This window comes from Mus caroli, unplaced genomic scaffold (assembly GCF_978045245.1).
Source record: "Mus caroli unplaced genomic scaffold, Mus_caroli_1 scaffold_11, whole genome shotgun sequence".
Lineage (NCBI taxonomy): Eukaryota > Metazoa > Chordata > Mammalia > Rodentia > Muridae > Mus > Mus caroli.
In genome coordinates, this window is record NW_028227266.1 from 64,539,742 (window position 1) to 64,567,408 (window position 27,667).

Sequence of the window (27,667 nt, forward strand, 5' to 3'; positions counted from 1 at the left end):
TACAGCCATCTATAATAGGATCTGATGCCCCCTTCTGACATGCAGGTGTATATGCAGATAGAACACTCATTCATATACATAAAATAAATAATTTTTTAAAAAAAGAGGGGGAAAAAAAGGAATTGTCTTATCGTTGGTAGCACATGTGTGCTGAAACCATAGCCTATGGATGGATTGCATGTACTCCGAGACAGCTATGAATGTAGTTCAACATAAAACTTCAAAATTACATAAAACATTATAAATGTTTTGGCCTTTTTTTTTTTTTTTGGTAACTCTATCACATGATTCTAGAGTGTGAACTCTGTAGATGATAACATCTCTCACAAGGTAAAACATGAGATGGTGAGACAGCAAGTAGAGCTAGGTGCTCTTCACCAAGTCTAATAGCCAGAGTTTGGTGCAGAGAAGACAGCCAACTTCCACAAGTTGTCCTCTGACCTCACATGTATACACAGATATGTGCACACACTCATAAATAAATATTGTAATTAAAAATTTTTAACATTGAATATACTTGTTATATTCTTCTAGTGTGATAATGGAATTTCAGTTATAAATCTATAAATAAACACACCTGTGCATTTATACTTCATTAAGAACATCTTATCTTCAGATTTAATTAATTAAATTTGTTTATCTGGTTTTGCTTTTATTGTTGTTTTAAGGATGGAACCTGGGCCTTGGACATATCTCTACCACTGAGCTACACTGTGGTCATCAGACTTAACTAAAAATAAAATAAAATGAACTAGAGAGAGCTAGAGAGATGGCTCAGCGGTTAAGAGCACTTGAGGCTCTCGCAAAGGACCTGGGTTCAATTCCCAGATGATCTGATGACCTCTAGTAGTCTATGAGAACACGATCCACACATGGTACACAGACATGTATGCAGACTAACAACCATACACATAAAAAAATAAAATTTTAAAAATGAAAATAAATGCTGGGCAATGATGGTGCACGCCTTTAATCCCAGTACTTGGGAAGCAGAGGCAGGCAGATTTCTGAGTTCAAGGCCAGCCTGGTCTACAGAGTGAGTTCCAGGACAGCCAGGACTACACAGAGAAACCCTGTCTCAAAAAAAAAAAAAAAAAAAAAAAAAAAAAAAGACAAAAAAACAAAACAAAACAAACCCCCCAAAAACAAAATAACTAAAAAGAATTTTTAAAAAATGAAAATGAAAAATGTAAAGACACAATGCCTAATCCAGTGATGCCTGTCTTTAATTCCAGAACACAGGAGTCAGTAGCAGGTGTATTTCTGGGAGTTTGAGGTCATCCTGGTCTACACAGTGAGTTTGAGGCCAGCCCAAACACCACAGTTCAGAGGCCTTATCTTTCTTTAAAAGTGGGGGAGGGCCAAGCAGTGATGGTGCACACCTTTAATCCCAGCACTTGGGAGGCAGAGGCAGGTGGATTTCTGAGTTCGAGGCCAGCCTGATCTACAGAGTGAGTTCTAGGACAGCCAGCGCTATACAGAGAAACCCTGTCTCAACACCACCCCTACCCACCCCCACCCCGCCCAAAAGGGTTCAGTAATGAATAGCACTGGCTGCTCTCCTGACTTTAATTCCCAGCAGGTGTACATGCAGCACTCATCCACGTAAATAAATAAATATTGTTAATAATGGCCCAATGACCTTTCAGACCTTACACATTCTAACCACCTTGTTCTCCAAGCTTACTAGTCACACCAATATCAATTATTATCAAAGACCTACAGAATCTCTAGAGTTATTTAACACTGAAAGAACTAAAGAGTCCCAGGTACAAGCTGTGCGTAGTGGCACACACCTTTAATCCCAGCACTTGCGAGGCAGAGGCAGGCGGATTTCTGAGTTTGAGGCCAGCCTGGTCTACAAAGTGAGTTCCAGGACAGCCAGGGCTACACAGAGAAACCCTGTCTCGAAAAAAAACCAAAAAAAAAAAAAAAAAAAAAAGAGTCCCAGGTACATAGTAGTAAATGTCATTTCAACAATTTAACCACTTAAAAGACATGCATCCAAATGTTATACAGCAAGTCTCATCTATTAAAATCAAATCATGAATCCACGCAGATATGGAATAAAGTGTATTTTTCTAACTGTGTACTGATCTCCATGTCTTCTAATATGACAAAGACTAGAAGGCTAATTCTGTGTTAATTCTTTTAGTATTTGGGACACTTATATAAACTTAGTCAATTGTTACAATATTACATCTGTGTTATTCAAATTAAATGTCAAAACAAGCACAGTGCAGCTTTCATCCTGACATAATAGCCTGATGCAAGCTAGCGAACACTTAATAAGTACTTCAGATAATATTATAGCATGCTTGAGTCCTTATGAGCAGCACACTTCTTGTCTAACTTGTTTGTAAAATGTAAGCAGGTGTTAAGCCATACTTACAGCTTCAACTTTAAAACAGCCAGTATGTCTTAACTCTTCCTTTAAAAAAATTATTTTCTCCAAAACTCAGAAAACTGACCTTATTTCTTATAATTCTAGAATAGTAATTTTGTTTCCAGCAACACAGAATCAAATTAAGGAAAACTCTTAGTTTTGTTTTCTTTCTAATCAAGTCTCTTTTTGAAACCCTCTGATTACTCTGAGCCGGAGCCTCTGCCTGTCCTTCAGCTCTCACGTCAAAGCATTTTTTCCAGTACATTTGAAGAGTTTCAAATCATAATGCATATTCTTTATTGAAGAGTTTGTTGGATATTGAGAAGTGTATTACGTGCTCCCAGAAGACCTTCAGCTTCCTCCAACTACATCATCTTGACTGCCCAGAGACTGGTATACAATAATAGTGCAACAAATTGTTAGTCATTTCAAAAAATATTAAGTAATCGCCATCTGGTTTGCAAGACTTTTAAAACACTGTAGGCAAGCTCAAGCTAGTATTAATTTTCTAAATACAGAAGAGAGTACAAAGGTTCCAAAACTGGCTAGTAGCAACAGAAAACTGAAGGTGGGACTCGATTTAGGAACTATCGGTACTGGACCATGTCGCCCCTCCTGTAAATTCTGGGTCTTGCTTGATACAAACTACAACGTTCAAAGTAAGGAATTTCTAGGAAGCCAATCTGACTTGTTCATTCTCTCCACAATCTGTAAGCAAACCGATTCCTGGGACAGTCTTACAGGTCTAAATACTACTTTGCCACTTTCCTAGGAGAGTGGGTGGATTCTGGCATACTTACCTAGAGGCTAAACTGAATAAGTCTAAGCCAAAATTCAAACTCTAAAGACCGCAGTCCCTTTAATCATACTTTTCTTCTCAACATTTTAGTCCTCCCGGCTTTCCCGTTCGCCCTCCCATGGAGCTGCTTTCCCCCTCAGTCCCGGTGCCCATCTTACTGTATGATTTCCTCGCTGACATCCAGGGCGAAAGTTTTTCGCAACTGCTGTGTGCACCAGTGTACTAGCGGCTCCGGGTACGCCGCCCCAGCCACCGCCATCTTCCCCAACCGGAACCAGCTGGGCTACAAAAGCCTCTCGTCCCGCCCTAGACTAGTTCCCTTCGCAGCGCCGACCTCGTCGATGAAGGTTCCGCAAGCTTGCACCGCCAGGCTCGGTCACGCAGGCTTCGCTCAGCTTCCGGATCTACTTACAGGAGTGAGAAACGTGCTCAGATGATTCTTCACGAGGGGCAACTCCAGGACGACCAGTGACAACTGTGCTAAGAAGACAATACACACACCTATAAAAGAGCTGAAGACGGAATAAAAGAAAGTAGGACCACAAAGGATGGGTGCAGCCTTCAAATCTAGTCAGATTCTGATTATAGAACGTTTAAAACAGCGGTTGTCAGGAGTATATCAAGTCCAAAGCCTGCTTGTGGTACTAAGTGAACTCAAAGCCAGTCTTTTTTAGCGAGGTCCTCTCTCAAAATAAAAAGGAGGTGGACTCGAGGAAGACTAGGCAAAAAGTTGAGTGGTGGTACCCTGCCTCCTGAGTATCCAAGAATCTCAGTTCAATCCCCAGTTGGACAACCAAAGGAAAGCAAAAACCCCAGCACTTGTCAAGCCATTTGTAAGCACAGTACTAGTTTTTGATCTGAGGATGGTGGTTCTTATTTTTAGTTCTGTCTGTAATTGAGACTAGAATTTCGCTGCTATACCACATAAAGACTTACAAACATCTGGAGCTCAAGTTCCAAAGACTCTGGTCTCTTCCAGCCTCCACAGACACCAAAAATGCATGTAACACACATACATACATGCAGGCACTTACACATAAAAAATTTTTTTTAATTAAACAAAAAAATTTTAAATTAAAAATCTTGGAAAAATAAATTACATTAGCTGAGTGTGCTAGCACATACTTTTAACCCCAATATTCTAGCAGGCAAAAGGTAGATAGACTTTTGTTCAAGGCCAGCCTAGTTACTAGTGAAACCCTGTCTTTAAAATATTATTATATGCCAGGCAGTGGTGCTGCATGCCTTTAATCCCAGCACTTGGGAGGCAGAGGCAGGCGATTTCTGAGTTTGAGGCCAGCCTGGTCTACAGAGTGAGTTCCAGGACAGCCAGGACTACACAGAGAAACCCTGTCTCGAAAAACTCAAAAAAAAAAAAAAATTATCTATGTCAGTGGGCTACCACAAATCACAGTGCACATGTGGTGTCAGAGCACAGCTTGTGGGAGAGTACACTTGCCTTCTACCATATGGGTCCCGGGAATCAAACACAGGCAGTCAGGCTTGACAGCAAGAGCCTTTACCTTCCCAGCCATTTCACTGACAGAACAATTTAAAAAAAAAAAAAAAGCAAAATGTTAATAATTAATGATGAGAATAAATGTTCTTTTCATAATAATCTGATTATTATTATAGTGATTCAAATAATGTAACCTTTTCTATATTTATTAATTTCCATAGTTTAGCAGCTCAGTGGTAGAGACTGAACTTGATATCTAAGGCCTTGAGTCACATCCCCAGTAGCAAGATAAAAATTTAATCAGAAATTCCATTAACTCATGCACTTTTGTTTGTTTGTTTGGTTGGTTTGGTTTTTTGAGACAGGGTTTCTCTGTGTAGCCCTGGCTGTCCTGGAACTCACTCTGTAGACCAGACTGACCTTGAACTCAGAAATCTGCCTGCCTTTGCCTCCCTGGCAATTAAAGGCATGCACCACCACTGCCCAGCTGTTTTGTTTTGTTTTGTTTTTTTTCAAGTGTTTACATTTATTCTTTAAGATGTTTGTTTTGTAATGGGTGGATATGTTTCATGTAGAGATTGGAGAAGGGACACCTTGCAGGAGACAGTTCTGTTCTTCTGGCATGTGGGTCCTGAGAATGGATTTGGTAGCAAGTGTGCTTACCTGCTGTGTCATTTGCTCTCCCAACTACAACTCTTCTTAATGCATTGGGCCTCAACTCTCTGAGATTTTCATGTTTAAATCACATAGCTCTCTGTTTTATGTAACACAGAGAGTTTAATTTTATTTAGAGAAGGACTTCTCTAAAGCAATCTGTTTCGTTTTGTTTTGGTCTTTTGAGACAGGGTCTTTTGTAGTATGGGCTGTCCTGGAACTCTGGAACGGGCTCAATTCTGAGAGACCCTCCTGCCGCTGCCTGGAGCCCAATCACCATCTTGCTTCTCTCCTCTTTCGTCTCCTCCCCTCCTTCTAGATGGGGTTTACATATCCCAGGCTGGGCATGAGCTCACCAGTAGCTGAGGATAGCACTAACTTTTGATCATCCTGCCTCTGCTTTCCAAGGGCTGGGACTGCATTCATGTGCCATCATGCCAGCTTTATGTGGTGTTGGGAAGCAAACTAAGAGTTTTATGCCTACTAGGCAAGTATTATACCAATTGTGTCACATGCTCAGCTTCCAGAGTAGCCATTTTAATAAAAAAACATTTGGTATGTCTCATGCTTTTTTGTGTGTTCCTTCTCTAACTTGCATTCCCCATAAACATCATTGGTATTAAAAGACAAACAAAAGCAAGACAATGCTTAGAGCCTCCCTTTAACCCAAGCATTCAGGAGGCAGAGGCAGGCGGATATCTTTCAGTTTGGGCCCAGCCTGGTCTACAGAGTTAGTTCTAGGATGGCCAGGGCTGCACAAAGAAACACTGTTTCAAAAACAAACACAACTACAATAATATGTATATTTTCCCTGAGTGAAAAGGCATATTTGAAACTCTCTCTAGTCATTTGCTTGAAATGTAAAAGAAAAAAAAATTCTCTGAGTCCTTTCTTTGCAGGACTCGAGAATGTTGAGTTCAACTAGGCAATTCAGTCTGGAATAGAAGGCCTTTAAGTGAAAGGAAACAATGCCTTTTAAGAACCACTGTGCAGTCTGGCAGTGGGGAACACACCTTTGATCCCAGCACTTGGGAGGCAGAGGCAGGTAGATCTCTAAATTGGAGGCCAGCCTGGTCTACATTGAGTTCCAAGACAGCAGAGCTATACAGAGAAACCCTGTCTAGAAAAATAAAACAAGGGCTCAAGGGCTGGAGAGATGGCTCAGTGTTTAAGATCGCTGACTGTTCTTCTGAAGGTCCTGAGTTCAAATCCCAGTAACCACATGGTAGTCCACAACCATCCATAATGAGATCTGACACCCTCTTCTGGTGTGTCTGAGACAGCTACAGTGCACTTAGATATAATAATAAGTCTTTTGGGCTGGAGAGAGCAGGGGCAAATAGAAGGAATGGGGTCGTTTGACCAGGGTGAGCAGAGGCCCTGAATTCAATTCCCAGCAACCATCTGTACAGCTACAGTGTACTCATATACAAAAAATAAATAAATCTTTAAAAAAGAAAAACAAAACAAACTAAAAAGAAACACTGCATTTTCATGAGGGTGAAAGACAAGAATGGAATGTCTGTTGATTGACTTGTTGATTTTATGTGAGAATTTGGCAGTAATTTAACACTCCAGGGTTAAGATAAACTACAGGCAATTGCTAAGATTATAATGTTAATTTAATGACTGCCTAAACCTTTTCATTATTTTCACTTGAGTTGTTTGTCTAATTGTTTGGTTGTTCGATTTTCTTTTCTCTGTGTAGCCTTTGCCTTCCTGGACCTGATTCTGTAGAGTTCCAGGACAGCCTTGATTCACCTGCCTTTGCCTCCTGAGTGTTGGTTTGATTGAAGGCCTGCACCACAGCCTGACTCCTTTTTTCTTGATGATTTATTTTATGTGCATTGATTCCCATTTTGCCTGAGTTTGTCCGTGTCAATGTGTCAGCTCCCCTGGAGCTGGAGTTACAAACAGCTGTGAGCTGATATGGAGGTGCTAGGGATTGAACCTGTGTCCTCCAGGCCCGGAAGAGTAGTCAGTTCTCTTAACTGCTGGGTTACCTCTCCTGCTCCTGTGTTTTCAGTCTAGCTCTTTCCTTTCCTTCCTTCCTTCCTTTCATTTTTTAAATAAATTATTTATTTTTATTTTATGTGTATTGGCATTTTGCCTGCCTGCATGTCTGTGTGAGGGTGCCAAGTCACTTGGAGCTTGATTACAGTCAGGTATGAACTGCCAGCTAGTGCTAGGAATTGAACTGGGTTCCTCTGAAAAAGCAGCCAATACTCTCAACTACTGCGCCCCTTTTCTTTTCTTCCTTTCTATATATTTTTTTCTTTTTTAAAAAATATTGTGATCTAGCCCAGACTGGCAAAGAACTCACAATTTACCAGTCTCTCTGCTGCCTCAGAGCTGAGATTACAAGGTGCAGTAGGCCTGGCTTTAAAATCTTTAAATTGAATATACTATTAATTGTTAATTTGGTTAAGGCCCTGAGTAGATTTCATTGCTGTTCAAGCATAATTCACTGCAGAAAAGTAGTTCTGTGACATGCTGTAGGGTCATCTTTTAAGCAAGCATTAACAGACAGCATTCTGCAGCAAGCACATACGGTTTTGTTTCATGCATGGCATTCAGAACAAATACAAATTCTTAGGAATATTGTAATTTGAAACATGGGTCAGACAATATGATCTCTTTTTGATTATCCTCACGTGGGTTGGTGCTGTGACCCTTTTACATTTGGCATTAAAAAAATTCTTTGGCCATGCTTTTTAAAATGTATTTACTTATTTTTTATATGTGTATGGACAATTTGTCCAAAAAAATTTTTTTTTGTCTCATGCGATCTGAAAACGGTTTTTAAAACACTGTAAACTAAATAAACTAATTGAGTTTTCCTTTCTCCCGCCTCAGAAAGTTGTTTTAGAACACAGTAGAGCTCATCCTTAGGATACTAAACTTTAGTTATGATTAACATTGAAAAGTCCACTTAATTTTCACTTTCAGTGTTTAATTATCATGGATTTAACTCTGGTAACTTTTGAAGAAATTTTACAATCCCTATCTCTACTTGGTTTTATTTTGGCTAGTTCACAACCTATCTACCTCAGCTCCCACACTTGGCGCCCCCCTCCCCCCTGATCCAGAGTCCTAGCACCGCCTACCAGGAGGAGGTACAAATCACGACCAAAGGGGCTGATGGACTGGCCAGCAAAACCTTAAGTCTCGAGGCTGTCACTGCTGGACGCTGTCAATTGGTCCAGAGTGAAGGCGCGGAACCAATAAGAATCGCGGTTCTCGAGAGCTTGGAGCGCGCGGGAAAGAGACCCATTTAAACGGTGGCGGGAACATCATTTTCGGGTTCTTCTCTAATTGAGACATCTGCAATTGGGGTGTCGGTGAAAGTTGTCTCTTCCTGTGTGAACATGGTGCGGACCAAAGCAAACTACGTCCCAGGAGCCTACAGAAAAGGTAAATGATGCAGCAAGGTGGCAGGGGGTTCCCTAGGCAGCCTGTCCAGGGGTGGAGACTCCCATGGCTGCCTCCCATTGAGCAGCTAGAAGGCAGGCTCCTGGCCCTCACTGCTAATAAGCGACAGAGACCAGGCAAGGTCGTTTGCTGCTGTTCATCTCCCTCCTCTTTACTAGCCTGGGACTGTAGTAGAACAAAGCTCGGGGATCTGAACCCTCCCGCCTTTTCTGAACGCTCCTCTTTACCTCTCTTTGCAGCGGTGGCTTCTCAAGCCCCTAGGAAGGTGCTTGGCTCCTCCACCTTTGTCACCAATTCTTCAAGTTCGTCGAGAAAAGGTAGGAAGGGTCGTGGACGCTTCCAAAGTAACATCCCGAGAGCATCAGGCTGGGCACGGCAGTACTAACCTGTGTGGCCCTGACCCGGGGTGGATTTATTTTTACTTAGTTTCCTTCCTCTGGAATTTGTTTCCGTTGACATTCTCACACCTAAATTTCTTTCTCACCCTCTAAGGGAGCCTTAGTCTTTCAGCAGGCTTGGATGGGGATGAGGGTCCAATGGAAAACTCATGTCTTGGTGGTGAGGGGCTGTATATTATTAAACTTTTTTTTTTCTTTTCTGAATGGTGTTTTAAAAATTGTTAACAGTTACTATTTTCTTGGAGGCTACTTAAGTGTCTCCTCATTAGATTTATGGTGATGGTTGACAATACTACCACATTTCCGGTTAGGGGATGTATGTGAGTGTCTGTTTGACCATGCATGCAATCTTTGGGAACTGAACCCTGGGCCTTCCTTGCCCATGTTGAAGAAGTACCCTACCGCTGAGCTAACCACACTGCCCCAGTATAGTTTGCTTTTGTCTCTGCTTTTCCCTCCTCCCTTTTGTTCTCCCTCCTTCCCTCCCTTTTCCTTCTTCCAAGGTCTCATGTAGCCCAGGCAGGCCTCAAAATTTTTATGTACAAAGAACACCTTTGAACTCCAGATCCTTCTGCCCTCCATCTCCCCACTGCTGGAATAACACACACACACACACACACACACACGCCCTGGATGCAAGGTCTAGTCTGGGTTGGGAATCTAACCTAGGGCTTTCTGCATTTCAGGCTAGCCTCAAACTTGTTACGTAGCTAAAGCTGGCCTTCAACTTCTGATCTCTTTGTCTTTAAGATCTTCAATTTAGGGGATTCGCAGGTCAAACTTGGGTTTCCAGGATTGTAGGTGACACCATTCTCCTGTAATTATTTTTTAAAGGAGCAATTTTCTCCGAATTTTGATTTTACATTCCTATATTAAAATATAACCAGGAATGGGATTTTTCTTATGCAAAGGAGCTAGCAGCTTTGAAAAGTAGGATTTACTCTTATAGAAAACTTAACATTTCCCCTTCCCCAGGTATTGGGGATTGAATCTATGGCCTTGGACATTTCAGGCAGAGTCCATTGCTGAACTGTGTTCTTAGCTCTATCTGTAATGGAGAGAGGGCTTGGGATTGGAGTTTCAGTAATCTGCCTGCGTTGGCTTTGTGCTCTCTTGGTAATACACGCAAGTTTTGAACTTTGGATTCTTCTGCTTTGTCCTCCCAAGTAGCTGAGATTATAGGCCTCTGCCACTAGCCTGACTCACATTGTATATATTTTTTAACTAAATAACCTAATTGGTCTAAGAAACATACCTGAGTAGTAGGGCACTTGCCTAGCACATGATTCTGGGTTCAATCTTTGAACCAAATTTATACTCATAAACCCTCATAAATTAATAAACAAATAATAAATAAATAAATAAATCTGCTAAATTAAATTTGGACAGTTTATCCTACATGGCACAAATGAATATTAAGGAAAAATACATTTTATAAAATGTATTATTGTTGCTGGGGGGGGTTGGTATATGTGTTGTGGCACGAATAAGGCCTGAAGACAACTTCTGGGAGTTGGTTTTCTACTTCTACCTTTATGTGGTACCTTGAGATTCAGGACATCAGGCTTCTGCATCAAGTTATTAATATATAAATGTGTGTGTGAGACAGAGACAGAGACAGAGAGACAGAGACAGACAGACACCTGTGTATGGGTACTTGACATTGGATTCTATGGAGCTGGAATAATGAGCAGTTATGAACTACCTGATATGGGTGTTAAGAATCAAACTCTAGTCTTCGTTATTTAAGATTTATTTTATGAGTATTTTGCTCACTGTATATCTGTGTACTACATGTGTGCCCATATAGGCCAGAAGAAGGCATCAGATTTTCAGGATTGGAGTTATGAAGGTTTCAAGACACTATGTGGGAATGGAACCTGGGTAATCTGCAAGAAAAACACGTATGCTTAGCTGCAGAGCCCTTTCTCCAGCTCAGCTCTAGTATTCTGAGAAGCAGCAAGTGTTCTTTGCCACTGAGTATCTCTCAAGCCTTCATTTTCTAATTTACGATAGAACACGTTAATACCTGGACTATGATGCTAAAGATTGGCAGTGCCGGGGCTGGAGAAATGGCTCAGAGGTTAAGAGCACCCTTCCAGAGGTCCTGAGTTCAGTTCCCAGCACCCACACGGTGGCTCACAACCATCTGTAATGGGATTAGATGCCCTCTTCTGGTGTGTCTGAAGAAAGCAATGGTGTACTCATTACACATAAAAATAAATAAATAAATCTTTAAAAAATAAAAATAAAAACCAGAATGGCAATGCCAGGTGGTGGCGCACGCCTATAATCCCAGCAATCAGAGGGGTAGAGGCAGGTGGATCTCTGTGAGTTCGAGGCCAGCTTGGTCTACAGAGCAAGTTTCAGGACAGCCAGGGCTACACAGAGAAGCCCTGACTGAGGGTAGGGTGGAAAATGCCAATGACATTGGTTTTTATTTAGTTCTGTTTCTATTTTACAGCTGAAAATAAGTATGCAGGAGGGAACCCAGTCTGTGTGCGCCCAACTCCCAAGTGGCAAAAAGGCATCGGGGAATTCTTCAGGCTGTCCCCTAAAGATTCTAAAAAGGAGAACCAGATTCCTGAAGAAGCAGGAAGCAGTGGCTTAGGAAAAGCAAAGAGAAAGTAAGTGTTTATGTTCTGGAAAACAAGAAAATATCCTCCTAAAAATAAAAGACAAACGGGATAATAATTTTAAAGTTTCTTTCAGGACTAGTGAGAAAATGAAAACTGTGCTTTAATTTCTAATCATTTATGTCACTTTAAGATTTCAAATATTTTTCAAAAATTATTTACTTTTACTTAACTCTAAAGAGACTTGATTCCTCTTCATTTATTATTCCTCTAATTTTCATAGCTTTTTGTTTTGTTTTTTTATTTGTTTTTTTGAGACTGTCTCTGTATGTAGCCCAGGATTAACTGGAACTGTTTGCAATCCTCTGCCTCGGCTTGCTAAAGCGAGCACTGCACTGAGAAGTATGTCCGTGTGTCTGCCGTCCTCCTTCCCTCTCTTCCCTCCTTTGTCTCTTCTTTTTCTGCTTTTTTTTTTTCCCCAAAAGAAATTTCTATGTCAGTTCATCTAGTTTGGATTCCATTAAGCTCCTTATACTGCACACAATTACTAGTTAGAAACTGAGGGTGTAGCTCCGAGGAAGTCTGCTACTCAGCATGCCTGCAGTGCTAGGTTTAGTTTCCAATTCCAAGATAAGTAATAATACTAAATGTTGAACTTTCACAAGAAATATACAAATAAAATAGAGAAATTAAACAGAAATTCCTCTCTACAGAAACTATCCATAGTAATTCCATATTTTTTCTTGGTTTTTGTTTTTAGTCTTCTGTAAGTCCTTAAGAATTCTTTAAAATCTGTGGCTGGGGTTTTGTTTTGTTTTCCCTTGAGACAGAGTTTCTCTGTGCAGCTCGGGTTATGGTGGAATCCCACTCATTCTGTACACCAGATTGACCTCAAACTTGGGGATCTGGAGGCTGGAATTTTTTAAATGGTTTTTTTTTTTTTTTTTTTTGAGACAGGACCTCTATCATGTAGCTCTGGCCATTATGAAATTCACTATGCAAACTCAGCTAGCCTCACACTCAGAGAGTTTTATTTATCTGCCTTTCCAATGCTGGAATTAAAGGTGCCATCATGCAAGCTTGTTTTTAAGTTTTTAATGAAATGAGAATGCTAGTGATAAATTCTGAGCTAAAATTCTAAGTATGAAAGTATAATACTTGGGGCTAGAGAGATGGCTTGCTGCTTGCAGAGAACTGTGGTTGGTTCCCAGCACCTACACGGCAGCTCACAACTGTCTGTAATTTCAGTTCCAGGGGGTCTGATGCTTATTCTGACCCCTTGGGTTCCTACAGTATATGATGTACATCAATACAGTGGGGCACAAACACACATGTACCCATAAAAATAAATATACATAAAATGAAAATCTTTTTTAAAAAAGAAAAAGTTTACTCTGCTTTGCAAAATATATACACACACTATATGAAAATATAACAAGTACCAATAATTATTTATCTGGGTACAAACTTTGTTTCATGCTACATACTATGAACTTCTAACAATCAATGTCTATCTTGAAGTTGAAGTTGAAGTCTACTCAACTTCAGTAAGAATCACAAAAAAAGCTGGGCATGGTGTGACATGCCTTCCTTCCTTTATCCCACCACATAGGAGGCAGAGACAGGGAATCTCTGTGAGTTTGTGAGTCCAGCCTCGTCTACAGAGTGAGTTCCAAGACAGCTAAGGCTACGCAGAAAAACCCTGCCTTAAAAACCAAACCCAAGGGGCTGGAGAGATGGCTTAGTGTATAAGAGCACTGACAGAGGTCCCAGCAACCACATGGTGTCTCACAATCATCTGTAATGGGATCTGATGCCCTCTTCTGGTGTGTGTGAAGAGAGTGACAGTGTACTCACATATATTAAATAAATAAATAAATAAATAAATAAATACATCTTTAACAGGGAGTGGGGCTGGGGATATAGCTCAGTGGAGGAACACTTAGCATATTTGAGGCATTAGCTTCATTACTCTGCACCTAAAAGAAAAAATTAGGAAAAAATATTTGAATTCTTTCTTTTAGTTTCTAAGTATCAAAACCAAGATACATGCTATAAAGGGTGTGTGGAGTTCAGAGGACAACTTTCAGGAGTCAGTTCTCTTTCTACCTCTACACCGGTCTCAGGGACTGAACCCGAGGTGTTCAGAGTGAAATGACACGCAAGCACACTACCAGAGGAGCCATTCACTGCTCTCAAACTTAAGTTTCCTTCCTTCCTTCCTTTTCTTTCTTTTTTTTTTTTTTAAGATTTATTTATTTTATGTATATGAGTACAGATCCCATTACGGATGGTTGTGAGCCAAGATGTGGTTACTGGGAATTGAACTCAGGACCTCTGGAAGAGCAGTCAGTGTTCTTAACTGCTGAGCCATCTCTCCAGCCAACCCCCCTGTCCCGATTTTTTTAAGACAGTGTAGTGGCTATTCTTGGTTGTCAACTTGACTATATTTGGAATGAACTACAATCCAGAATTGGAAGGCTCACCAGTGACCCTTATCTGGAGGCTTGGAGATCCTTATCTGGATCTTGGTATGGAGATCTTGAGACATAGTGGCTCTGGATTCCAGAAGATTAAATCTCCGAGTTTAAAGAGATTTAATCTGGGCTACACCTTTCATCTGGGATTAAAGGTGTGGTGGAACACACCTTTAATCTGGGCTACACCTTCTGCTGGAGACAATATAAGGACATTGGAAGAAGGGAGTCTAGCTCTTGCTCCTTCGCCTGCTTGCCGTGTGAGACTGAGTAACTGCTAGATCCTTGAACTTCCATTCACAGCTGCGACTGAACCATTGTTGGGAATTGGGCTGCCGACTGTAAGTCATCAATAAATTCTTTTACTATATAGAGACTATCCATAAGTTCTGTGACTCTAGAGAACCCTGACTAATACAGAATTTGGTACCAGGAGTGGTTCTAGAGTAACAGAAGTACAAGGATGAATCTTTTAAAATACTGGAATTGGCTTGTTGAGCCACCAGCACTTTCAACTACTGAAACCTCTCCAGATTCTCTCCCTCCTGGGAGCTCAGAGAATTTTGAAGACCCATGGTTGAAACTATATTTCAAACTTAAAGAAGCTAATGCCCTTGATTTTCTTAATGAATTAGGTGATTCAGTGCACAAAGCTTTCTACAAGATGGGGAAAAAATCAGAAAATGATTTTACTGGCTGGCTGCTCTTAGTTTCTGGGGAAAAAATGATGAATGAAAGGAAGGAGTTGTGTGATAAAATCGAAAGGCTCCAGACACAAGTAAACGATCTAAAAGTTGCTAAGTGTGTCCTTGAAGAGAATCTTCTCTCTTGCAGCAATAGAGCTCAAGTTGCAGAAAATCAAACTGAAACCCTCATTATAAGGTTGGCTGAACTACAGCGAAAATTTAAGTCTCAGCCTCAGAATGTGTCGACAGTTAAAGTAAGGGCACTAATTGGCAAAGAATGGGATCCTATAACTTGGGACGGGGATGTGTGGGAAGACCATGTTGAAGCTGAGAATTTTGAATCTTCAGATTCTCAAGGGTTTGCCCCACCTGAGGAAGTAGTACCCTCAGCCCCACCCCTTGAAATAATGCCTTCCCCACATGAGGAAATTAATTTTGCAGAGTCTGATAAACCAGCAATGACTTTCACTACTGATGTTTCTCAAGGCCCACCAATAGTTTCTTCTAGACCTGTAACCAGACTCAAAGCAAAACAGGCTCCTAGAGGGGAGGTAGAAAGTGTAGTCCATGAGGAAATTCGCTACACTACTAAGGAGCTTAATGAGTTTGCTAATTCATTCAAACAGCAACCTGGTGAATATGTGTGGGAATGGATTTTAAGGGTGTGGGATAAGGGTGGAAGGAACATAAAACTAGAGCAGGCTGAGTTTATTGACATGGGCCCTCTGAGTAGAGATTCTAGGTTTAATACGGAAGCTCGCATGGTTAAAAAAGGTGTCAAAAGTTTGTTTGAATGGTTGGCTGAGGTGTTTATCAAAAGATGGCCTACTGGAAATGACTTGGAGATGCCTGATATTCCATGGCTTAGTGTTGATGAAGGGATTTTAAGACTTAGGGAAATTGCATTGCTAGAGTGGATATATTGTGTAAAGCCTAATTGTCCACAATGGGAAGGTCCAGAAGATATGCCCTTCACCAGCTCTATAAGACGCAAATTGGTGAGAGGGGCACCAGCACATTTGAAGGGTTTTGTTCTTTCCCTTTTCCTTGTGCCAGATCTTAGCATTGGAGATGCTTCTGCTCAATTAGATGAATTAAATTCACTGGGTTTAGTTGGATTCCGAGGTAACAAGGGCCAGGTGGCAGCATTGAATCGCCGGAGACAAGGTGATCCTAGTTATTATAATGGACAGCGTAGGCAAAAGAATGTTTATAATGACAGACCCAGTAACGGTCAGCACAGGAAAGGTGAAATTTATAATGGCATGACTCGCTTGGACCTTTGGTACTGGCTAGTCAATCATGGTGTTTCCAGGAATGAAATACATAAGAAGCCTACTGCATATTTGTTTGATTTGTATAAGCAAAAAAATTCTCAAACAAATGAAAGAAAGGCTACATTAGATCGTGGTAAACAGCAATCTCGGCCAGTGAATCAATTTCCAGACTTGAGCCAGTTTGCAGATCCGGAACCCCTTGAATGAAGGGGTGGCCAGGTTCCCCTGAGGAAGGATCCTGATAAGACACCCAAAGGTTTTGCTGTTACCCTTTCTCCAGTTCTTCCCCAGAGGGACCTACGGCCTTTTACAAGGGTAACTGTACACTGGGGAAAAGGAAATAATCAGACTTTTCGGGGTCTGCTGGATACTGGTTCTGAGTTGACACTGATCCCAGGAGATCCCAAGAAACATTGTGGCCCTCCAGTTAAAGTAGGGGCCTATGGAGGGCAGGTGATTAATGGAGTTTTGACTGATGTCCGACTTACAGTAGGTCCAGTAGGTCCCCGGACACATCCTGTGGTGATTTCCCCAGTTCCAGAATGTATAATTGGGATAGATATACTCAGAAACTGGCAGAATTCTCATATTGGTTCCCTGAACTGTAGAGTGAGGGCTATTATGGTTGGAAAGGCCAAATGGAAGCCTTTAGAGTTGCCTCTGCCAAAGAAAATAGTGAATCAAAAACAGTATCGTATTCCTGGAGGCATTGCAGAAATTACTGCCACTATCAAGGACTTGAAAGATGCAGGGGTGGTGGTTCCCACCACATCTCCATTTAACTCTCCTATCTGGCCAGTGCAGAAAACAGATGGATCATGGAGAATGACAGTTGATTATCGAAAACTAAATCAGGTAGTAACTCCAATTGCAGCTGCTGTACCAGATGTAGTTTCGTTACTTGAGCAAATTAACACATTTCCTGGCACCTGGTATGCGGCTATTGATCTGGCAAATGCCTTCTTCTCAGTACCTGTCCATAAGGACCACCAGAAGCAATTTGCTTTCAGTTGGCAAGGCCAACAGTATACCTTCACAGTTTTGCCTCAAGGATATATTAACTCTCCTGCCCTGTGTCATAATTTAGTTAGAAGGGATCTTGATCGTTTGGATATTCCACAAAATATCACATTGGTGCACTATATTGATGACATTATGCTGATTGGACCAAGTGAGCGGGAAGTAGCAACCACTTTGAACTCATTGGTAACACATATGCGTATCAGAGGATGGGAAATAAATCCAACCAAAATTCAAGGACCATCTACCTCAGTGAAATTCTTAGGAGTCCAGTGGTGTGGGGCATGCAGAGATATTCCTTCTAAGGTGAAAGATAAGTTATTGCACCTGGCCCCTCCTACAACCAAGAAAGAAGCACAACGTTTAGTGGGTCTATTTGGATTCTGGAGACAACACATCCCTCACTTGGGTGTGTTACTTAGGCCTATTTACCAAGTGACTCGGAAAGCTGCTAGCTTTGTGTGGGGCTTGGAACAGGAGAAGGCCCTTCAACAGGTCCAGGCTGCTGTGCAGGCTGCTCTACCACTTGGACCATATGACCCAGCAGACCCGATGGTACTTGAGGTGTCTGTGGCTGATAGAGATGCTGTTTGGAGCCTCTGGCAGGCCCCTGTAGGTGAATCACAGAAAAGACCTTTGGGATTTTGGAGCAAAGCTCTACCATCATCTGCAGACAACTATTCTCCCTTTGAAAAACAGCTCTTGGCCTGCTATTGGGCCTTAGTGGAAACTGAACGTTTGACAATAGGACACCAAGTTACTATGCGACCTGAATTACCCATTATGAGCTGGGTACTATCAGACCCTGCAAGTCATAAAGTGGGACGCGCACAGCAGCAGTCTATTATCAAATGGAAGTGGTATATACGTGATCGGGCCAGAGCAGGTCCTGAAGGCACAAGCAAGTTACATGAAGAAGTTGCTCAAATGCCTATGGTTTCTACTCCTGTTACAATGCCATCTGCTGCCAAGCATGCGCCTATAGCCTCATGGGGTGTTCCCTATGATCAACTGACCGAAGAGGAAAAGACTAGGGCCTGGTTTACTGATGGCTCTGCACGTTATGCAGGCACCACCCAGAAGTGGACAGCTGCAGCATTACAACCCCTTTCTGGGACAACTCTGAAAGACACAGGTGAAGGGAAATCTTCACAGTGGGCAGAACTTCGGGCAGTACACATGGTATTACAGTTTGTTTGCAAGAAGAAATGGCCAGATGTACGATTATTCACTGACTCATGGGCTGTAGCCAATGGATTGGCTGGTTGGTCAGGGACTTGGAAAGATCACAATTGGAAAATTGGTGAAAAAGACATCTGGGGAAGAAGTATGTGGATAGATCTCTCCAAATGGGCAAAGGATGTGAAGATATTTGTGTCCCATGTAAATGCTCACCAAAAGGTGACTTCAGCCGAGGAGGAGTTCAATAATCAAGTGGATAAGATGACCCGTTCTGTGGACAGTCAGCCTCTCTCCCCAGCCATCCCTGTCATTGCTCAATGGGCACATGAACAAAGTGGCCATGGTGGTCGAGATGGAGGTAAGCAAGAGTATGTCTGGAGTGTAGGAGATCCCTTAGGGCGTCTCCTAGTACTACCATGTCCTGTGATTAAAGTCAATGGGAAACTACAACAGCCTAATCCAAGCAGGATGACAAAGGACGCAGACCCATCAGGAATGAAGGTATGGGTCAATCCTCCAGGAAAAGAGCCAAGACCTGCTGAGGTGCTGGCCGAAGGTGAAGGAAATACAGAATGGGTAGTAGAGGAAGGTAGTTATAAATACCAATTAAGGCCACGTAACCAGTTGCAGAAACGAGGATTATAAAGTAATATGAATGCCCCATTGTAAATTTACAAATGCGTTTGCGATTGTACGAGGGATAGTTATATCATGTTAGGCGTATTCACAACCTTGTTATTGTTTCATGTAAACATGGGATATTATTTGTGTCAAGTTGACAAGGGGTGGATTGTAGTGGCTATTCTTGGTTGTCAACTTGACTATATTTGGAATGAACTACAATCCAGAATTGGAAGGCTCACCAGTGACCCTTATCTGGAGGCTTGGAGATCCTTATCTGGATCTTGGTATGGAGATCTTGAGACATAGTGGCTCTGGATTCCAGAAGATTAAATCTCCGAGTTTAAGGAGATTTAATCTGGGCTACACCTTTCATCTGGGATTAAAGGTGTGGTGGAACACACCTTTAATCTGGGCTACACCTTCTGCTGGAGACAATATAAGGACATTGGAAGAAGGGAGTCTAGCTCTTGCTCCTTCGCCTGCTTGCCGTGTGAGACTGAGTAACTGCTAGATCCTTGAACTTCCATTCACAGCTGCGACTGAACCATTGTTGGGAATTGGGCTGCCGACTGTAAGTCATCAATAAATTCTTTTACTATATAGAGACTATCCATAAGTTCTGTGACTCTAGAGAACCCTGACTAATACAGACAGGATCTCACTATGTAGTCTTGGCTGGCCTGGAGCTCACTCTAGACCAGGCTGGCTTAGACCTCAGAGAGATCCACCTGCCTCAGCCTCCTGAATGCTGGGGTTAAAGCTGAATAACACCACTTCTTGACTTTTTTTTTTTTTTAAAGTTTTAATTCTAAAAGAAAGTATTTGTGAGATTGAGGCCAGTCTGAACTACCTGAACTCCTGCTTCAAAAACCAAAACAAAAAAAGTACTTGGGTGTAGAAAGAGAGGGTGTGGTACCATAACATTGTCATTGTGATGTCTTCATGAAAGTAAGACCTGGTTTGTAATCTCCACACCAGCCAAAAACTTAGGGAAACTTCCAGCTCAACAAGCAGCAAGCTGGCTACTCGGAACCCTGACCACCAGGGGTAAGAGGATGGCGGTCAGGCTTTGTTTGGGACTGTTGCTGCTCCTTGTTCTGGTCCTCCCCATGCAGGTCGAGTCATTTGTCCCTCTAACCAGCACATCGGGCCCTACCTATTATGAAACAGACGCCCCCTCATCTTCCAGCAAGTCCCTAAAAGCTTTGGTCAACCTCCTTGGGGTCTCGCTTACCTTTCTGTGCCTTATCCATTAGAGACTCAGGCCAGACCACACTAATATTGGACCAAGTGGCACCTGCCCATCCAGTGTTGCAAGGCAAACAAATCCAGGTCTTCGAATCTACTCAGCCCACTGGTTTTAGTAACTAGGAAACCTTGAGAAGCTCAAACTGGACGACTGCCTTGAAGATCATCTCAAGGGTTAATTAGACGGTGAATACTAATCTTAAGCCTCCTGCAGTTTCACTACAACAACAAAGAGAAGGACAACGCTGAACATTGGTTAATGATTTCATTAAATGTGGCCTATGAAATAATGGATTATAAAAAGTTCGTCTTGAAAATTTCACTTTGATCTAGAGAAAAAGTGTGCATTGTGGAATGGAGATTCGGTGTTCTTTATGGCTCACTAAATAAACCAAAAGGCCTGTAAAGTAATTAGGAAATATGAAGACTTCAGGTTTTACATGCACTTTGGAGGAAGTACAAGGTACTACTGTACACCTCTTATCTCTCTGCAGTTCTCTCTGTGCTCGGGATTGAACTCTGGAACTTGTAGGCATTAGGTAGTCTCTGCCCGAGTGCTGTAGTCATTCAGTTCTTTTCTCTTCTTTCTGTCCTTTGTTTGTTTTTGAGATGGGGTTTCTGTGCATAGCCCTGGCTGTCCTGGAACTTGTTCTACAAACCAGGCTGAACTAGAACTCATACTCTCCTGCCTCTGCCTACTGAGTCCTGGGAACAAAGGCCTGTATCACCATTATCCAGCTTCCTTGCTCTCCCCCACAGCCCATGCTCTCCCTCTGCAGCCCATGTTGACCCTCTTTACCTCTCTGTCTCTCTGGTTTTGGGATTAGGACTATAAACTACCATACTTGGCTACATTTAGCTTTCTCTATAGTAACTGACACTTGGGCAAGGATGGGTTTGAATCATGAGTAATCCCCTCCACCTGGTAACCCAGGCTAGCTTCAAATTCACTATGTAGCTAAGGGTCTTATATCTTCCTGTCTTATGTACTGGGCCTGGAGATGTATCAGTGACAGAAGGCTTGTCAGTACAAGGTCCTGGAGTCAACCTCTTACTTTTTCTGTTTGTTTGCTTGTTGTTTGTTTGTTTGTTTGAAACAGGGTTTCCTTTTTATAGTCTTGTCTGTCCTGGAACTCGCTTTGTACAGCCTTGGGAGTTCTGGAACTCTCTCCGTAGATCAGGGTGGCCTAGAAATCATAGAGATCTCACCCACTTCTGCCTCCCAGGTACTGGGATTAAAGGCGTGAGCCTCTACAGCTTGGGTCTGGGTTCTGATTAGTCATTCTTTTTTTTTAAAGATTTATTTATTTTTAATATTTTTTTATTACGTATTTTCCTCAATTACATTTCCAATGCTATCCCAAAAGTCCCCCATACCCTCCCCCCTTAAGATTTATTTTTTATTTACGCATATATATGTATGTACCACATATGTGCAGGAACTTACAGAGAGCAAGGACACAAGTGTCATGGAACTAGAATTTCAGATGGTTGTGAGGCACCTGACATAGGAGCTAAGAACTGATATGTGACTTCTTGGCCACTAAACCATACTTCATCATTTTTTTAAATATTTATTTATTACCTATAAGTACACTATAGCTGTCTTCAGACATTCCAGAAGAGAGTCAGACCTTGTTACAGATGGTTGTGAGCCACCATATGGTTGCTAGGATTTGAACTCATGACCTTCGAAAGAGCAGTCGGTGCTCTTAACCACTGAGCCATCTCACCAGCCCCAATACTTCACCATTCTTACATATATACTTAATAACTTATCCCTGTCTATAAATAAATAGAAACAAAACAAAACAAAAAAGGGCTTTCCATCACATGGAGATAAATTATATAGTTTTATAAACAAGTTTAATCCATAGTATAATAATTCAGTAATAGCTAGACATGGTGATACATGCCTTTAATGACAAAGATTGAGACAGGGAGATCCATGAGTTTAAAGCCAGCCTGGAGTGCATGTTGAGATAGTCTCAAAAAACCCACAACCAGAGATGTGTTTGTAGCTCCTTGGTGGAGTACCTGTCTAGCATATGTCCCTGGGTTCAGTGTCCTGGGAAGAAAATAAAACAAAACACAAAAAAACTCAGAGCAACCAAACAAGAAAACTCAAAACAACAAAAACTAGATTCCAGAGGTTTATACTATTTATAGGCTACTTCTTTGACTTGCCATTGTCTATGAAAATTATATTATCCCTTTACTGAAATAGTAAATAAATATGTTAGAAGGAATATGAACTTCTCAATTCATACTCTGCTATGGTTACTCCTTATAGTCTTGTTTTGGCCCCAAGCAGGGCAAGCTCCTTTTGCATGGAGAAATATTTAGATAAATGTTTTCCCCTTTTTAGTCAAATTTCTAAAAGTTACATTTTTGTCCGTGTGTGTTTGTGCCACAGTGCATCTGTGGAGAACAGAACACAATTTCCAGGAGTTAGTTTTTTTCTTCCACCATTGGACCCAGAAATAAAACTTGGGCTGTCAGTCAGGTGCCATGAGCCCTTACCCAGCAAGCCCTCCCAGGGGCCTGCCTACCTTTCATGTGCACACATCTACCGTGTAGCCATGCTCTGACTGCCCTTTGCATATCTGTCCTCTTCCTTACTTCTGAATCTCATCACACAGACCTGAGACATTGAGAGATGAACTTCTCAATCCTTCCTCCACTCTTATCTTGCTCTCATACCTCGAAGTCCCTTTTCTATTTGATATTATTTCTTCACATATATCTGCATGGACAAGTATATATAAATTTAAATCTAAATTCTGTGTATGAAAAAAAACATTCAATAATTGTCTTTCAGAGTCTTGGTTATTACACTTAACATGATAATCTCTAGTTTCATCCATTCTCTTGGAAATGTCAATTTCTCTTTTTAACAGGATTTTCCTAAAACTATAATTTTAAATATTAAAAATTAAAATTTTTATTTACAAGTATGTGTGTGTATGCCCATGGGGACCAGAAGAGGGCATCGGGGATACTTGGGAGCTGTAGTTACAGGTGGTTGAACTGTTCTGTGTGGGTGCTGGGATATGAACTCCTATCCTAAAAGAGTAAGCTCTCTTTGTATGTGGGTGCTGGGAACTGAACTCTGGACCTCTGGCACAGCAGCCAATGCTCTTAACCGCTGAGCCACCCCTCTTGCCCTGATTTTGTAGTTATTTTTACAGAATATATCCATGTAGTCCAAGGGATATGGCAATTTGCTTGCTATATTGCTTTCTCTACTCAAATGGATTTTTTTTAACTTTATATATTATGAAAATTTATTTAACAGGTTATATTCTATTTATGAATCAACTTAACATTCAAACCAATGGTTTAAGAATGAGATTTTAAATAAAATTTGACAGTTTCATACATGTATATATTTGACATATTTCTACTTTAAAGATTTATTTCTAGTTATGTTTATGGGTATGTGCATGGTGAGGTGCCTGGGAGGCAAGAAGAGATCACTGGATACTTTGGAAGTGAAGTTACAGGACATTTTGGCATGTCTAACACGAAGGCATCTAGACTTGGATATTCTCCAAGAGCAGCCAGTGCTTTTAACCACTGAGCCATCTCTCCAGCTCTCGTGTATTTATTTGTAGAATCTATCTATGTAGCCCAAGCTGTCCCAGAACTCACTATGCAATTCAAGTGAGACTTGGGATTTGCAACAATCTTTGTGCCTCAGCCTTCCAGTGCTGGAATTACAGGCTGACATACAGTTTTATTTTTTATATTTATTTATTTTTTTAAGATTTATTTATTAGTGCTCGCTTCAGCAGCACATATACTAAAAATTAGAATGATACAGAGATTAGCATGGCCCCTGCACAAGGATGACACGAAAATTTGTGAAAAAAAAAGATTTATTTATTATGTGTAAGTATACTGTAGCTCTTCAGACACTTTTTCTCCTCTCTCCGGCCCCACTAGCTTCAGCCTCGATCATTCCGGCCCAAAGATTTCTTTCTTTCTTTTCTTTTTTTGTTTTTTGTTTTCTTGTTTTTTCGAGACAGGATTTCTCTGTATAATCCTGGCTGTCCTGGAACTCACTCTGTAGACCAGGCTGGCCTCAAACTCAGAAATCCACCTGCTTCTGCCTCCCAAGTGCTGGGATTAAATGCGTGTGCCACCACTGCTGGGCCAAAGATTTCTTTTATTTATTATATGTAAGTACACTGTAGCTGTCTTCAGACACCCCAGAAGAGGGCATTAGATCTCATTACAGATGGTTGTGAGCCACCATGTGGTTGCTAGGATTTGAACTCAGGACCTCTGGAAGAGCAGTCAGTGGTTTGTTTGTTTTTTGTTTTTTAGTTTTTTGGTTTTTTTTGTTTTTTGTTTTTTGTTTTTTTGTTTTTTTGTTTTTTGTTTTTTTTTTTTAGGTTTTTTGAGACAGGGTTTCTCTGTATAGCCCTGGCTGTCCTGGCACTCACTTTGTAGACCAGGCTGGCCTCGAACTCAGAAATCCGCCTGCCTCTGCCTCCCGAGTGCTGGGATTAAAGGCGTGCGCTACCACGCCCGGCTGTTTTTTTTTTTTTTTTTTTTGAGACAGGGATTCTCTGTATAGCCCTGGCTGTCCTGGAACTCACTTTGTAGACCAGGCTGGCCTCGAACTCAGAAATCCGCCTCTGCCTGCCTCTGCCTTCCAAGTGCTGGGATTAAAGGCATGCACCACCACCACCCAGCAACAGTCAGTGTTCTTAATCACTGAGCCATCTTGCCAGCCTGCATTTTTATTTTTTATTTTGTAATATTTATTTCATTTTAATTTGTGTGTGTGTGTGTGTGTGTGTGTGCGAGCGCGCGCGCGTGTGTGTGTGTGTGTGTGTGTGTGTGAGAGAGAGAGAGAGAGAGAGAGAGAACCCAATTGTGTGTATGGGTATAGGTGGAAGGCTGAAGAAGGTACTGAATGCCCTAGAGCTGAGTTACAGGAAGCTGTGAGATGCCTTATGTGTGTGCTGAGAACTAAACCCGTTGTCCCCTTTAAGATTGGATGAGCCACCTCCCAGTTTGTTTCTTGTTTTGTTGAGAGAGGGTCTTACTGCATAGTTCTGGCTGGCCTGCTACTTGGTATATAGACCAGAGTAGCCTCACACTCCACTTTTTGATTTGCTTTTTTGTAATCCTACAGCCTCAGCTTCCCTAGGTACTGGGATTATAGGTATACACTGCCATGCCTGGCTGAGATACTCCTTTTAAATAAAATTCACAACACGTACTAACTGAGAAATGGAGATTCCATGAAACAACAGGGAATCGTGTCAAGAAGTTTTGTAGTAGTTCTTGGAATTTGTTTACCCTTGCTAATTAGTGAAGTTTAATTTCTCTCTAGTTACTTGAGCAGACCTACTGCATTTATAATGTTCTGATTTTATACAGCTGATACTTAAGTGACTTGAAGTTCTCTTCTTTTCACAGAGCTTGTCCTTTGCAACCTGATCACAGAGATGATGAAAACGAATAGAATTTACTCATCTGAATAATGTCTTCGGTTTTTCTACATTACTTACATGTAAATTCGGGTAAATGAGTTTGTCCAATTGGCCTGTTGATGGGAAAAAGATTAGGCTAAAATTTAGCCATTCAAAAGAAACCAGATATAAGAATGGGGAATTTTTATAATTTGTAAATTTGAATTGCATACTTACATTTATAGCCTATGCTCCTCCTTTTTTTACCTGTTAAAGCTTCTTCTTAAAACCAATGTTACCTGACACTCTAATTACTACTCTACGGTCTTTGCTTAGATTTTTGTACTGATGCCATTTTATGGGCATTGATTATGGAAATGGTGCCATATTGTTATGGATGGCATGTTTGCTTTAAAAATTTGACTTAGGCTGGGGAGATGGCTCAGTGGTTAAGAGCACTGACTGTTCTTCCAGAGGTTCTGAGATCAATTCCCAGCAACCACATGGGTAGCTCACAACCATCTGTAATGGGATCCGATGCCCTCTTCTGGTGTGTCTGACGACATTGACAGTGTACTCACATATATAAAATAAATAAATCTTTAAAAAAAAAAATTGACTTAGGCCGGGAGTGGTGGCGCATGCCTTTAATCTTTAAGAGTGAGTTCCAGGTCAGCCAGGGCTATATAGAGAAACCCTGTCTCAAAAAAACAAAACAAAACAAAAAAAAATTGTCTTAGTCTTTTTTACATTAAAAATTTCAATATTAACTAAGTAGAATCTCTTGTCATTTATCAGAATGGGTTGAGGAGGCAAAGATAAAATGTTGAAAAGCTAGTTGTGTATCTTTTTAAGAAAACGTTAGCTGTGTGTTAAAGGGCTGCACATCTTTGGTCTCAGCACTCAGGAGGCAAAGCCAGGTGGATCCCTGAGTCTCAGGCTATAGAGGGAGTTCCAGGCCAGCCAGGACTAGGACTACACAGAGGATCTCTATCTTGAAAAAACAAAAAGAAAGAAAAAAAAGTTAAAAACCAGTTTATCTTGAGGACTTAACTAGTTGATAACCATACAAAGGGATAAAATACTAATAGAAGCAGGGACAAAGACTCCATAGATACATTAAAAGGATTTTTTTGGCTATATATTCAGTTCAGTATCATAAAATAGTACTTTTTTGCATGTAATATTTTTTCTTTTCTATCTACCCCCTTAACAGTTTCTCTGTGTAGCCCTGCCTGTCTTAGAACTCACTTGGCAGACCAGGCTAAGGTGGGATTAAAGGTGGGTACCACCATGCCCTTTTAAAGTTGGAGATAAAATAATGAGACTAATCGTGCTGCAAATCAGGTTTTATATCTCAGGTCCTTAGCATTTTCCCTTCATATCTCAAGATGACTTGAGATCATTGAATTTATAGATATTATAATAATGGTTTTGAGATAGGATCTCATTATATAGCCTCTTAGGTGGCCTTATTTGTAGAACACATTAACCTTGAACGCACAGAGATCTGCCTATCTGTCTATCATCTGCTAGGTTATAGGTGGAAACATCCATTTTTACTTTTTATTTTTGTAATATTTATCTTACTTTCGTGTGTGTGTGTGTGCTTGTATGCACACGAAATTGTGTGTATACATGTGTGGAGGCTCAAGGAAGCTATTGAATCTCCTGCATTCACAACACAAGGAACCGTGAGCTGCTTCATGTGTGTCTTTGAGAATGGATGGGCCATTTCCCAGTTTGTTTTGCTGTGACAGGGTGACAGGGTCTTACCACATAGTCCTGGCTGACCTGCTACTGGGTATGTCAACCAGGGTAGCCTCAAACTTCCTCTTTTTTTCTTTTCTTTTTTTTTTTGTAATCCTACTGCCTCAGTCTCCCTGGGTGCTGGGGTTAACGGTGTGTACCCTCATGATAAATGATATACTTGACTTTCTCATCATGGTTTGACAGGCTATCACTTTTTCAAAATTAACCATGTTTTTAGCAGCCTATCTTTTTAAAACTTGCTTAGTTT

The 27,667-nt window shown here is 41.1% G+C and overlaps 2 protein-coding genes and 1 non-coding gene across 5 annotated transcripts in view; 2 read left to right on the forward strand and 1 right to left on the reverse strand.

Moving 5' to 3' along the window:
* Trip4 (thyroid hormone receptor interactor 4) overlaps positions 1 to 3,588 on the reverse strand; it is a 55,974-nt gene extending 52,386 nt beyond the window's left edge. For both annotated transcript variants that reach the window (XM_029481783.2, XM_021172377.3), the window contains exon 1: positions 3,344 to 3,588. In XM_029481783.2, the coding sequence (XP_029337643.1) occupies positions 3,344 to 3,444 (101 nt within the window). In that variant the 5' untranslated portion in view covers positions 3,445 to 3,588. The remainder of the gene's footprint in view (positions 1 to 3,343) is intronic.
* Positions 3,589 to 8,601: 5,013 nt separating this feature from the next.
* Positions 8,602 to 27,192, forward strand: Pclaf (PCNA clamp associated factor). 2 transcript variants are annotated; one of them, XM_085844722.1, is made up of 4 exons: positions 8,602 to 8,712; positions 8,970 to 9,047; positions 11,593 to 11,755; positions 25,638 to 27,192. In XM_085844722.1, exons 1-4 carry the CDS (start codon positions 8,667 to 8,669, stop codon positions 25,717 to 25,719), a joined length of 369 nt encoding a protein of 122 aa, XP_085700848.1. In that variant the 5' UTR covers positions 8,602 to 8,666; the 3' UTR covers positions 25,720 to 27,192. The 2 variants fall into 2 exon arrangements, with proteins under 2 accessions (XP_085700848.1, XP_021028852.2); XM_021173193.3 differs by having other exon boundaries at positions 25,655 to 27,192.
* LOC115032109 (U6 spliceosomal RNA) lies at positions 24,000 to 24,104 on the forward strand. Its single transcript, XR_003837736.1, has one exon. It is a non-coding gene; the product is annotated as a U6 spliceosomal RNA (small nuclear RNA).
* Positions 27,193 to 27,667: the final 475 nt, after the last annotated feature.

What these genes read in the sequence shown, in the direction of transcription:
- Pclaf (XM_085844722.1), top strand. Translation starts at nt 8,667, where the DNA reads ATGGTGCGGACCAAAGCAAACTACGTCCCAGGAGCCTACAGAAAAG. An exon ending in CCCAGGAGCCTACAGAAAAG is followed by an intron (nt 8,713 to 8,969) that starts GTAAATGATGCA and finishes CTCTCTTTGCAG; the next exon opens with CGGTGGCTTCTCAAGCCCCT. An exon ending in TTCAAGTTCGTCGAGAAAAG is followed by an intron (nt 9,048 to 11,592) that starts GTAGGAAGGGTC and finishes TCTATTTTACAG; the next exon opens with CTGAAAATAAGTATGCAGGA.